General features: G+C 40.1%; 1 protein-coding gene across 4 annotated transcripts in view; it reads left to right on the top strand.

Moving 5' to 3' along the window:
• The first annotated feature begins 1555 nt into the window (after nt 1-1555).
• ZFAT (zinc finger and AT-hook domain containing) overlaps nt 1556-13280 on the top strand; it is a 77270-nt gene continuing 65545 nt past the window's right edge. For 3 of the 4 annotated variants that reach the window (XM_010404733.4, XM_010404737.4, XM_019289285.3), the window contains exons 1-2: nt 1556-1762; nt 11585-11755. In XM_010404733.4, the coding sequence (XP_010403035.2) occupies nt 1744-1762; nt 11585-11755 (190 nt within the window). In that variant the 5' untranslated portion in view covers nt 1556-1743. Of the gene's footprint in view, nt 1763-8448; nt 8509-11584; nt 11756-13280 lie in introns of those variants that run through there. The other variant, XM_019289284.3, reaches the window with a different exon arrangement.

Genomic DNA, 13280 nt, shown 5'->3' with positions numbered 1-13280 from the left:
CTGGGACAGGCAGCACAGCTCAGAGATTCTAACTCTGATTTGCTGTCTTAGGTAAAGAACAAGCCTTCATTAATGTAGCCTTTTAAACAGGCTTGTGGTTGTGCAAAGCAGAACTGTATGCAATATCTGTATGTAAAAAGTAAACCATGTGGCATGCTGATGCTCAGCCAGTGGTTCTATGTGAAGACAAGTGTTTTTCTTGGCAGGAGAATCCACCCCACTTGCTGTAGTGAGGCTCAGTGACTCAAGGACCAGAGAATGTTCTTTCAATGCCAAGGTAAGGATGAATATTATTCATGTCCAAAAAAGAGCACAGTCCCTTCCTTTCATGGGCAGTGTGTGCCTGAGCATAAGTGTGCTTTCATCTTTATTGCTCCTAGAAGTATGAAACATTCTCGAGAAGATATGTGCAGTGGGTAGGAAGAGGGGCAGAAAGGGGCACAAGGAGTCTAGAAAGTGAAGAGGGCAGGTCAAGGCTGCAGGCTAAAACAGGTTCCCAATGTTGTTTCTCGTGAGGTCAGAACACCCACTGATGACTCTGCTAAAATATTGCTCTGTTATTTGCATCTGGTCAGAGGAGGCAAATTTTGCAGAGGAGCAACGACAGCCTCTGGAGAGATCTGGTCTTTCCCTTCTGCCTTCTGGTTGGATCTCTGACACAAATTTTAAAGAACATGTTTTTGTAAGAGTTGTCTCATGCAAGTCATTCTGAGTAAGAGACGCACTGATGGGGTGAACACTGGTAAAGTAAAGCTGCCCCGTCTGCCTGCTGGGGGCTAACACCCAGCCTGGCCCTGCCATGCTGCACCTGTATGGAGCAAAGCTCAGTGTACGGCTAGAAGTGTGACACCAGCAAGGAGAGGCGACTTTTACACACAAACGACCCTGCTTCCTCACACTTGCCTTTTCATGCCCATGAACACCAAGGGTGTTTGTTCATATAGTCCTGCCTGAGTTACCTGTGGTGACACAGAGGACAAGGGACACATGCCCTGGGTCCCCATGATCACAGCTCTTACCTCAGAAGGTAGGTTTAAATTAAGAAGAAATCCCTTACTGTGAGGATGGCAAGACTCTGCAGATTCTTGAGTCAATCAGACTCAATATTGCCCAGGGAAGCTGTGGATGTCCCACTCTCGGAAGTGTTCAAGGCCAGGCTGGATGTGGCTTGGAACAACCTGGTTTAGTGGAAGGTCTCCCTGCCCATAGCAGAAGGGTTGGAACGACATGGTCTTTAAGGTCCCTACAAAGCCAGTACATTCTATGACTACCTGGTACGTGCTAAAGTACTAGGCTCATAAAAACACATTTTACCCACAGGTGGTGAATTAAAACGCCTTTAGCATGCCGGGGCTGTGTCAGCCTGAGCTGAGCAGCCCCGGCCTCCCGGGGTCCTGGGGCGGGCGGCGGGTGCTCAGGAGGGTACGGGGAGATGACGGCGGGATGTCACGGCTGTCCCCGCGTCCCTCATCCTCCTCCCGCCGCTCCCTCAGCCCGCGGGCGGCGCCTCAAGGGGACGCGGCCACGCGCGGCCGCCACTGCGCAGGCGCCGCTCCGCCCCGCGGAGCCGAGCCGAGCGGCCACTGCCGTGTCGGCCGCGGCAGATTCGCCATAAGGCGCCGCACGGGGACCCGATTTTCGGTGTTGGTTTTTTTTTTTTTTCCCCCCTCTTTTCCCTCACTCTGTTTTCCAGGCGGGCCGCGCTCGGCTCCCGGCGCGCTGTCCCGCTGAGCCCCCGCGGCGATGGAGGCGGCGGCTGCAGGTAAGCGGGGCCGGGCCGGGCGGGCGGGGGAGCGCGCAGGGATCCCCGCGCGGCGGGCTCGGAGAAGTAGTTCCGGCGGGGCTGTGGTGACGCTCCTTCCGCACGACAAGTAGTTCCCAGAGTGGCGGCCGCCCCAGAATCCGTCGCCCGGTGCTGCTGGCGGACCTGGGGGGCTGTGGGGGCTTCGGGAAGCGGACGGAGGACTCGGGAAGCCCGAACCTAGGAGTCCTGCTGTTCCCCGGCTGCCCGTCCCGAGGCTGCCGCTTAGCAGCGAGTCGGGAAGCACTGGGAGCTGCTGCTGGTGCCGATTTGATGCGTGGAGACCCCATAACAACCTTACAGGATGTGACGGGGGCCTGCAGAGAAGGCGGAGAGGTTTCTCTTCGTGAGGAACTGTAGTGACAGGACAGGGAATAATGGGTACAAACTGAAAGAGGGGAAATTTAGGCTGGATGTTAAGAAGAAATCCTTTACTGTGAGAGTGGTGAGACTCTGGAACAGGTTGACCAGGAAGGTTGTGGATGCCCCAGCCCTGGCAGTGTTCAAAGGCCAGGTTGCCTTGAGCAGCCTGGTCTAGTGGGAGGTGTCCCTGGCCATGGCAGGGGGGTTGCGACTGGATGGTCTTTGAGGTCCGTTCGAATGCCTTTGCATTCTGTGATTCCATGGTTCTGTGCTCACCTCGGTTTGAAACGCTCGTGAGCTCCTCTGGCAGCCGCTGTAAATAGTGTAAACAGCTCAAGGTCCCCAGAGTTTATCTGCAGAAGGCAAATGTTTAAGACGTGTTAAAGATGTTTCCAGTGCACTGTCATCTCATGCCTTTATGTGCCTTGTATTGGCCTGGCTTTCATTCCAGCAGTGAAAAAAGTGTCACAGAGGTAACAGCCTTAGGAGTGCTGTGTATGTGCTTTCTGCATTTCACAATCCCTATGTGCTGTTGCAGTACAAGTTCGTGAAGTGATGTCGCAATAATTGAATGCCTGTTAATTACCCAGTATATGCAAATTTGGCTTCTGGTTGTCATTCCCCGAGCTGATGTCTTAACTTTTGGAATCCTGCGTTATTTCTACCTGTCCTACAAAGTATTGATGGATAGTTTAAAACTCAAAGCACCACTAAGGGGCAACAGACGTATTCTAAAACTCAGAAATTTCAACTACAACATGTAGAAGAACCTCTTTATGTTGAGGGCGGCAGTGGAACAGGCTGCCCAGGGGGGTCATGGAGTCTCCTTTTCTGGAGATATTCAGTACCCACCTGGGTGCATTCCTGTGTCACCTGCTCTAGGTGATCCAGCTTTGGCAGGAGGGTTGGACTAGATGGTCTCCAGAGGTCCCTTCCAACCCCATCTATTCTGTGATTCTGTGAAACAGTATTGTATGCCAATGAGAATTGCACTATCAGGAGAATAACTGAGTAGCAGAATAGCCAACAGGTGCTGTGTTACTTAAGGACTATTGTAAAAGCATTCCAGGACTGCTTTATATTCTGGGATCCAGCTTTCAGTGAGAAATAATTCTCTTATTACTAGTGCTACTAATAAATTCGTATTTATTCAAGCATATTTGTCTTAATAAAAAGTGTTCTGAGTGTGGTTGAATGCATAACTGTCCTGAGTGTTCAGTATTTTTGATATTGCTGCTGAGGCATATCTGACCTCAGATGCATTTCCATTATGGGTGCTTTCAAAAATCAGGTTCAGAATGTTTCCTGAAGTACGTCCTGAAGTCGATGGCTGATCACGTAGTTTGTGCTTATTCTTTGAGGGGTTCTGAGTGGTTTTGGTGTCTGATAGTGCATCTTACACATTTTGATGTCGTGTATTAGTGTATTTCAGTGGAACCTTCAGTAGTGTTGTGTTTAGCCACATGAGGGAGATCTTAGAACACGAAAATAAAAATGTCTTGCTATCAACATATTTACTCTGGCTCTTTTTTTTTCCCCTTAACGATGGAAAAGCTGTCTTGTTTATATGTTTGATAAAGCGATTATTCTAAACTGAAAATAATTTAATTTCCTAGTTATTTGAATATCCTATTAAATCCATGTTATATCCAAGTCCTGAATTTTATATATTTTAGCCAACATAGATATGTAGAGACAGTTGTCTTCTTTTAGAGAACTTTATTTAACTTTTTTCCAGGAGCATTTGTAAAGATGGGGTGTGTAAAACAGAAAAATACATGTGCTTTTATTTACCATCATCAGTTAAACTCCTAGTTTCAAATGCAAGTTTCTTTTCAAAAATAGCTTCAGACTGGTTAAATACAATGTGTTTGGTTTAGATGAGAATGTGAGAGGTCTGGGTGAGCCTTGTGGAGCTCAGCAAGGCCAAGTGCAAGATCCTACACCTGGCTTGGGGCAGTCCCAAGCACAAACATAGACTGGGGAGGGAATGGATTGAGAGCAGCCCTGAGGAGAAGGACTGGGGTGTTGGTGGGTGAGAAGCTAGACATCACCCAGCAGTGTGCTCTGGCAGCCTAGAAACCAAATGTGTCCTGGGCTGCATCCAAAGCAGCTTGAGGGAGGGGATTCTGCCCCTCTGCTCTGCTCTCGTGAGACCCCACCTGCAGTGTGCTGTGTCCACCTCTGGGACCTCAAACATAGAAAGGATCCTGTTTGAATGCTGGAATAACTGAGCTACGTTAAGGTTTATGTTAGGCAGTGTTCTTGTTGTGATGTACAAAATACAGTGTCAGAAAGTATTGAATGATTTGGATCTTAATTTTGTTTCACTCCTGACATTCCATGTGCCTAACAGCCACTCAGGATGCATGTTTAAATAGAAAAGTGTAAGAGCAGGGCATGCACACAGTGATACTTGTCCAGAATATGGTCTTAGACCTTCTTATGGGCTTTGCTGAGCCCTGACCATTCTCTTTCAACGTGATGCTTCCTGGTCAACTTCTAAGAATTGTGGACACCAAGTGGATGTGTACCTGCCTTAGAGTTGCAGTAGCAGGGAGAGATCAGCTACAAGACAGGTAGTAGTTTCAGAGGGATCATGTCCTTCATGACACATGGTTTTGTAGTTCCTCATTTTACACTTTGCCTTTTCTCTAGTCCTCGATTCCATCCTTCTCAGGCAAAAAAAAATCTAATTTATTTAACTGCTTACTATGCTGTGTTGTTGATCTTCGTTATTTCTGCACTTTTTAAGGATGATGATTATGATTATTCTGGTAGAGGAGCAATAGCCAAAGATGTAAGCCCAGTATGGATTTTTTTTTTTTTTTTTAATAGGTCTTCGTATTATAGGACCATCTGTTTTCTAGGTTTGCCTGTTTTAACTGTAAGGTTTTGTTTCTGAGGAGTACAGTTCCTAGCCTTGTTTTGAGGCTGTCTTTAAAGTGTTTGCTATAATTGAGAGATCTTTCACAGAAAACCTCTCCAAGCCATTATAAAATGACAGCAGATTGAAACACTTGGTTTGCTACGGGGTCACTTTCTTTGAAGAGTCTTTTTCCTATACAGATTACTTTTCATTGCACAGGCTCTTGGGCAGGCCTGTTACTATTGAGATGTTTTTAAAATGTTGCTCCATTCTGCTTTTTCTTTTTTAAGTTGATAGAATTGCCCTTGATGACCTGCCTCACTGTGTTTTTACATTAAATTTGACACAATTTAAATCTTCCTTTGCTTTCCTCATTTTACAAAACTTCTGTAAAGATGTTTTCTTCTACTGAAAGTTCATTTCACTGCTATTTAGCTGTGCTAGATTTTTCCTTCCTGTTTCTAAAACCTTCTTTGATGATTAGCATCAAATCTGATGCTTTTAAATAGCCTTCATGCTGATTTCAAGGATTTAACTTGTCTTGGAACTTTTTTAGTCCTTTTTGTGGTTTGTTCTGTTAAAGATGCTTTTTTTTCTTTATATAGTTCGCATTGTTGAAGTGAAATGCAAACCTTTGGCTCTTTATCACTCTTTTAAGAGGGCTTTTGAGTAGTATTTTATTCATGGTTACAGAGTAACTCTCAAATAATATCACTTTGAAAAGGGTCCTGTGTTTTACTTCTGATAAAGTCAAGAACTGTTTCTCCTCTTGTGGTTTCCCTGACTGCATGCTGGGTTAAACAGTCACTAATGGCATTTAAACGTTTAACCTTGGCATCCTGTCCTGACCTGATGTTTAACCACTCTGCATAAGGCTAATTAAAACCTACAATATGTTTTTTCTGTCTTTGTAACATCTTCTATCCCCTCCAGTGTGCCACAGTCACTTGTACCCCTGTGGTCAGATTGTTGCTCATGTGTAGTCCTTACACTGTGCTTTTCTGTACACTGTATTTAAATTCCTCAGTAGTTGTTACTTGTTAAAATAGCCTGTTAATCAGATTTGACCCTAAGCTGCTTCTAACAGGCCTTATTTCCTTAAAATAATACATCCTACTTTGTCCTCGATATTTTGGTAGTGGTAGTGACCCACTGGCATTACAACGTTTATCAGAAGCTTATTTGAATGCATGAATGTCAGTAATCCTTGTCTACAACCAGGCATTCCAACTTTGCCACTTTATTAGGCTTCTTGCATTATTGTAGTAGTATGTAGGCTTATTTTTTTTTAAAAGCAACTACAAAAACAAACCTAAGAAGTTGTTTTGTTCTTTCCTGCAAAAATTTTACTGATTTCTGTATCATCCTTCATTTGAAAGTAGTCTCTGATTTTTGCTGCTGCAAGGTGAATCTCCTTCATCTTTGTGGTCTTTTGCACTTGTCACCTACCCTTCAGTCTTGATTTAAAACCACTTTCATACTCCCTTGAAGTTTTGCTTGGGTAAAGCCTGATGCTCCTCTGTTTTTATTTCTCAAATTGTAATTTTCTCTTAGATATACACAGAGCTGCTAACTTAGTTCTGCTCACAACAGCACCATCATGAATTCATATCCCAGGCACCTTAACTAGTGCACTTTTCTTTCTTTCTTTCAGTCCTAGTGTACTTGTATTGTATAGATCATAGAATCACAGAATGGTTTGTGTTGGGAGGGACCTTAAAGATCACCCATTCCACCCACCCGCCATGGGCAGAGACACCTTCCACTAGATCAGATTGCTCAGGGCCCCATCCAACCTGGCTTTGAACACTTCCAGGGATGGGGCGTCCACAGGTTCTCTGGACAGCCTGTGCTAGTGCCTCACCACCCTCACAGGAAAGGTAGGGATTTTAAAATACATTATTTCTTAATCATGAACGTTCACAAACTTCAGTGTAATTTAGTCTTGTATGCAATGTTTGAGAGCCTCTACAGATGTAGTTTGAGTAAACTTCACTTATGGCCTGGCTAGGAAAAATGGTGAATGTATATGACTGGGTTTTCCATAAAACCATATTAAGTGGTGTTGATTTTGCCATTATCTTTTCATTTTTGCAGGAATGCATCCTGTACCAACATTGCTGTAGCATTCTTCCTTTCTGTTAAAATAAATGTTGTAGCACTTAACTAAAGATAATTAAATTGTGCTGACTTTTGTTAGCAACTAAGAGTGAGAACAGTCATGGTCAGGGGCTCCTTTTCTTTGATTGAATGCTTTCTGCGCTGCTGCTTTTGTCTCAGCAGTCATTTTGTGCTGGTGAATTAGGAAACTGTTGCTTACTGTTTAGAATTGCCCAAATTCAGATGAAGGAAGCCCTAAAATAGCTTTTGATTCTCCACCTGCCACTTCTGATATGGTTAGCAAATAGTTTGTTTTATAGACTTCATATACTTATTTTTTTTTTACCACTTACCAAGGATAATGCTTTTGATTCAAGAGATGTCCTGTAATACTGGATATTAATTTCTTGATGAATCAAAATAGAGAAAATAGCCAGAAACCAGTATTGGTTTTTTAAATCTTTTTTAATGAAGAGAAATAAAATTAGTTTATACCAGCATCTTTACTAAAATAATGATTATAATGTTATGAGGTCCGTAAAAAGTAGATTTTAAGTAAAACAACAGCAACAAAAAAAAAATCCTACAAAAAACTGCAAAACCAACAAACAAGTGTTCTGGAGGTGAAGCATCAGAGATGCATTGTAATATGTTTGGGAAAATTTTGGATGTTTGAAATGTCTTTGAAGATGAAAAGCCGCTACCATGCTCAGAGGAGTAAGATCCTCTGTAAAATATTTTTTAAGTATTTGATAGTAGTACAGGATATCATAATTCCTTCTACTGTGTTTTCCCATTCTTTTATGTTCAGTTCAAACTGTTTTATTACTAAGAAATAGTATTGCTTGTCTTAAACAAGTTATTGGCGTTTTGCATGCTGCTTTCATATTAACTGCTACCTCATGTTTCAATGCTTCTACCTAAATAGAAAAAGTCTTGTTTATTGTTCTTAGACACTTCAATATCTTACATGCTCAACATTTGTGTGTGAAAAGTTCTTTCACAAAACAAACAATTTGATTGGGATAGTTGTGCCCACTTTTTATTGTATTTGGTATCTGTACGGAAACAGCAGAAAGAGGAAAAAAAAAGCCCAAGACCAAGTCCTAGTCTGATGAATAAGATTTTTAATTGCAGAAAGTTCCTGTTAAGAATTTGATGGTGGTGAGGCAACAAAGTTTGTCTCAGCTCTGCAATAAGTTTAGAAGGAAAGAAATAATTATTCATATTCTGAATTTCATTGCTGTCTATTTTATAAAGGTTGACCACATGTGTAGTTATGCATCCTATCAACTTCTTCCACAGGCCAACAAATATCCAGTGACTTTTTAATTTTGTATTTAATTGTGGAGTTAACAGCTGAAGAACTTCAAAGGTACTTACAGAAGTTGTTAACTGTTGTCTGCTTTGAAAGGAGGGGAGAAAAGTTTTGGATCTATTAGAATGATTTAGGGCATATAAATACAGATTTGTGTCCTTGCGCTGTGTGTCTTGTAAAAGTAGTTATGAAAAATAAAACAATACCCAACACTGAGCCTTCCTTTTATGCAAAATGAAAGTTTTTGGTTAGTTAAAATTGACTCTGGACTAGGTTTTGTCATACAGTGTTTAAAAGTATACATGACAATAATATATTCCTTGATTCACTTACGTACTGTTAATTTCAGTGATCTTTCCAAGATAAGTGTTTCTTTCTTCCCGCTTCCCTCTTCCCCACTCCAGCTTTAAAGCAGAACAGGACAGATACTGGTTTATGCTTAGTGAAGGGCATTGGGAATCAGGGAATCTGCTTCCTAGTCTGCAGCTTGTTCTTTGTTTTTAGTAATCCATTTGTTAAACTTCCTTTGCTGTAGATATACTTAGTGTGAAGAAAAAAAGCCCTACTAATTAAGCAATATACTGAGAGTTTTGGAAGAATTAAAAAAAAGGCTTTGCTTACGTTGTGGCTTTATTTTCTACATAGTCAATTAAGAAGAAAATTTTTGGTATTATTTATTTCAATATATATTTAGCACAGTTTATAGGGGCAAACTGAAGATAATGAATTACCACAAAGCATGTTTAGTGAACAGAATGTCCCAGATTGGTTTTGGCTGAATTTCCTGATGTTTGTGTACCTGCATACTTGATTACTGTTCCTTTCTTTCTCCACATATTTAATTGCTGCCTAATTAATTGCTCTGTTGATTTCCTACATAATTAGTTATTCACTAATTAGTCATTGATTCCATGCATAGTTAATTAACTTACTCCTTATTTGATTTTTACACTTAATTGACTATAATTCATTGCTTTATTGCTACACTGCCTAATTAGCAGCTGGGTAATCAATTATTGTTTGCTTATTCCATACTTGTTTAGTCTGGTGATCAGCAAAGTTTTTTCTCTGCTCTCTGACCTCCTTTTCAAGTCATTCTTCCTAAAATAATTCCTTTACTCTGTTTGGTTTCCATCTCACCTCTGAGTAAAGCTCATGCATCTTCTGTGTGTTCTCCTGGTGCTTCCTGCACCTTCACTGACACTCATTGTCCTCTGCCTGCTGGGCTGTCCATTTCTGGGTTTTGTCCAGCTTTACTTCTGTTTGGTGATGTTGGTAATCAAACACTTTAAACATCCACAGAAGCTTCTGGGGATTCTTCTTGCTCTTCTGCCCCTCCTCAAGTCCTCGCTGGGAGGAGTGAGAGATAAAGTGGTGTGTGAGTACCCATTGCAGCTGTTGAAGGAGGAGACAGGAGACAAAATACTGAGCCCGAACTTCTAGGGAAAACAGCCAGCAGGGCAGGAAGCAGGAACAGTGACAAAGAAAACCTCAAAACAGAAATGTCAGCTAAATCATGGAATTTCAGTTAGTTAAACATTTAGATAAATGTTCATAGGTTTTATGGTGCATTTACATTTAAAGAGAGCAGCTGTCATCCACTGGGTCAATAACAGGCTTCATTCCCTTAAAAAAAAAAAAAAAAAAAAAAAGATTAATGCTAACTAGAGCAGAACTAGTTCAAAGGAACATTTCAACATACTGCAATCAAAACAGAAATATCTGTGTGCTCAAGACAGCAGAATGCCTGAGAAGGAGCCCAGCCGAGCTCCTAAGAACACGTTGATTGTACCGTACACTTACATAGCTGCTCGTGTGTAATACTGAGGAAGTTTCAAACAACAGGAGCAGTACTGGAGTTGTTTTTTCAGAGATCTTTTGAAAGAGATGAAGGTATAATCTGCCTTTTAGTTTTGAGCTGTGCTTCTGTTATATTTCAACACCTCTGCTGTTCTTAACTTTCAGGACACCTTAAAGAAGGATTTTTTTGAGTGGGGTGAACTGTGTAATTAGTGTGTCATGAAGGAAATGGAATAATGTTGAGTAAGGTAGTGCTTAGGATTATTTTGAAAATAGGTCCCAAAATATAGCTTCCCTGTTCTCTTATTCCCAGATTCATCCCAAAGTTCACAAACTATCACTTTATTTCTGTACTTATCCAGTGATCTGTGGTTTGACTTGTACCTCAAAAGTGCTGCTTGTTCTAGTTTGATTTCAGGTGGGTGTATGTCCCTAATTTTTTAGGGAGGTGGAGGGAGAGTAGTAGTTGGAACTGGTCTCTGGGCCAGAACTTTTTACATGAAGCTGGAGAACAAGTGTGCTGTTAAAATTGGTTCTTGGTTGTTCTTAGGTGATCCTGAAGGGTGTAGGGACTCTTGAAAAATCAAACCATTAAGCCAAAAGACTGAAGTGTTAGAAAACAAAGTTTTCTGAATTTCTCTGGCCAAAATTTTTGAGCTTTTTTATCTGGGATTATATTAATCCTTCTTTATTGTTATTTACTTTATTGAGGCTTTGCTTTCACATCATGCTTCAAGTACCTGTGAATTAAAAAAAACCCATGAAGTTTTGCCTAAAAAGTTGTGTCAAATTTCTGTTTAAAGCATTGACCACGGGGAGTTTTAGTGATGTTCTTCATTTGCTGCTGCTTTGAAGGTTTTTCGCTTTGTTTTGGTTTTTTTGTATGTTTGTTTTTCTTAAATCAACAGGAACTTCTAATTGAACTTGATGAGGATGTCCTGTCTTACATATAATTTTACCATGTGTTTGAAAATATATAAAATTATAATGATGTTTGAGGCTGGAAGGGGAGAAAGGTCTTAATCTTTTCTGCTTCCTTTTCTGTCATGTTAGAACATTTCTAAGATTTGAGCCAGAAGAAAGTTTTTGTCCTGTGGGGATCTATCTAGGAGTTTACCCATTTCTTAAATTAATTTCTTTTGGGATGTATTATGAATGTGTTCATTTAGTGATATAACATTTGTCATTTCACCTCATTGCTGTCTGTTAAATGTATTAAGTAAATTATAGTTATTATGTTGACTGAATCAAATTCCCAGTAACTCATGGTAATATAAATAACTTACATTTGAAAATATTATATTAACTCCTTGTTTCTAAACTTGTTTTTCAGGGATCAATTCCATCTTCATGTGTAAGCTTTGTAACTTATTTTCACCAAATAAGTCCGAACTTTTGTCTCATGTCTCCGAGAAACACACAGAAGAAGGGACCAGTGTGGATGACATCATTATTCCTCTCCAACCTCTAACAGTACCCACAAACACAAGCAAAGATGGAGAAGGTACATCCATAAATTGAGAGGAATGTAATTTTCAGTGTTAATGTATTTCTTTAATAAAACCTGTGGTGATGACTCTGCACTGTGCATAGAATGGTTTACATAGTTTGTTTTTATAATAATCACTGTACACTGCTACCCTGAATTTCATTCAGCACAGAATAGATCATGTGACAGATATGGATAAACTGAATGTGTCTTAGGGAACAGTGGCATTGGCTCATTAATTTTCAGTGTCAAGTATAGCAAAGTTTGCTTCCTACAGCTTTAATTTGAGTTCTATAGTAGCAGTGGGAAGATTGTCTAACAGCAGTGGAAAGCAATCAGGACACCATGGGTGAGAGTGTGTCTTGAGGCTTAGATGTCCTTTTTGAGTTGTCTAACCTGTTTGTTGTGATTCAGGTAATGTTAATAGTTCTATTCCAAAAAGGTAGTGGCACGATTTGTAATTTATAACTGTGTTTTTGTTATTGACGCTGGTAAATAAAGCAATCAGAGGTTGAATTAGTTACACATAAAAATTCCACTGTGCAGTGAAAGAAGTAACATTAATTCCATTCCATTTTTAACTGGTTATAATTGCAGTCCTTTGGAATATTAGCAATGGGTTCAAAATAATTCAGACTTTTTATCTTCTTTTATGCCCTTACTGAGTAATGGATTTATATTGTTGGCAAACCTATTATTTAACACAAATACTAGGATTTTTCAATCATTATGACTTCTGGATTTTAAAAACTTATGTGCTTATGGATCAAACCTACTCTAATATCATATCTTAAAGAATTTTTTGGTGTTAACGTATGGATGTAATGTTTCTTCACTTATTTACCAGAGTAATTCAGTAGTTATACTAACTTCATCAATGTAAGAAGATATTTCTAATAATGGTCGTACAGTATTTCACTAGAGCTGCTGTCTCCTAAGGTGGCTGGTGAGGAAAAATCACACCGGATTATTATTTTACACAATGCCCAAAATTACCACTGTATCAGAAGATGATGAATAAATATCAAATCAGGTTTCAAAATGCCATTCTAATTTTATTTTAATTGCACAGAATTAATTCCTCAGGCATGCAAGATGCATTTTCCTTTCTCAAATCTTTCTTTCTTGTTATCCCTTCACTACGTATGTTTCTGAGCACAGTGAGACTTGTACTGTGTAACATATTCTTATTTGTTTTAGTAAAAAGGCTCTTCTGTAAACTTCTCTTTGCATTTTTGTCAGGAGTGTCTTCACTTTCTGTATTGTATGTGTTCAGCATGCATTATACATTTATGAGGATAGTTTGTAATTACCATTATGATCTGAAACAACAGAAATTAGACATAAATAGCTTTTAAGAAAATAACTCTGCAAATCTTATGTAAAACATGACATTCTTATGTTAAATTATATATTCATAATTTATCTTTCTCATTATTCTTGGTGAATAATTTTATTCATCTGATGTGTTCATATGGTGCCACCTTTATCAGGTTATGTAGCTCAACCCTTTGCCATCTGCTGTCAGTAAGAATGTCAA

This window comes from Corvus cornix, chromosome 2 (assembly GCF_000738735.6).
Source record: "Corvus cornix cornix isolate S_Up_H32 chromosome 2, ASM73873v5, whole genome shotgun sequence".
Lineage (NCBI taxonomy): Eukaryota > Metazoa > Chordata > Aves > Passeriformes > Corvidae > Corvus > Corvus cornix.
This window is presented reverse-complemented; position numbering and strand designations above follow the sequence as displayed.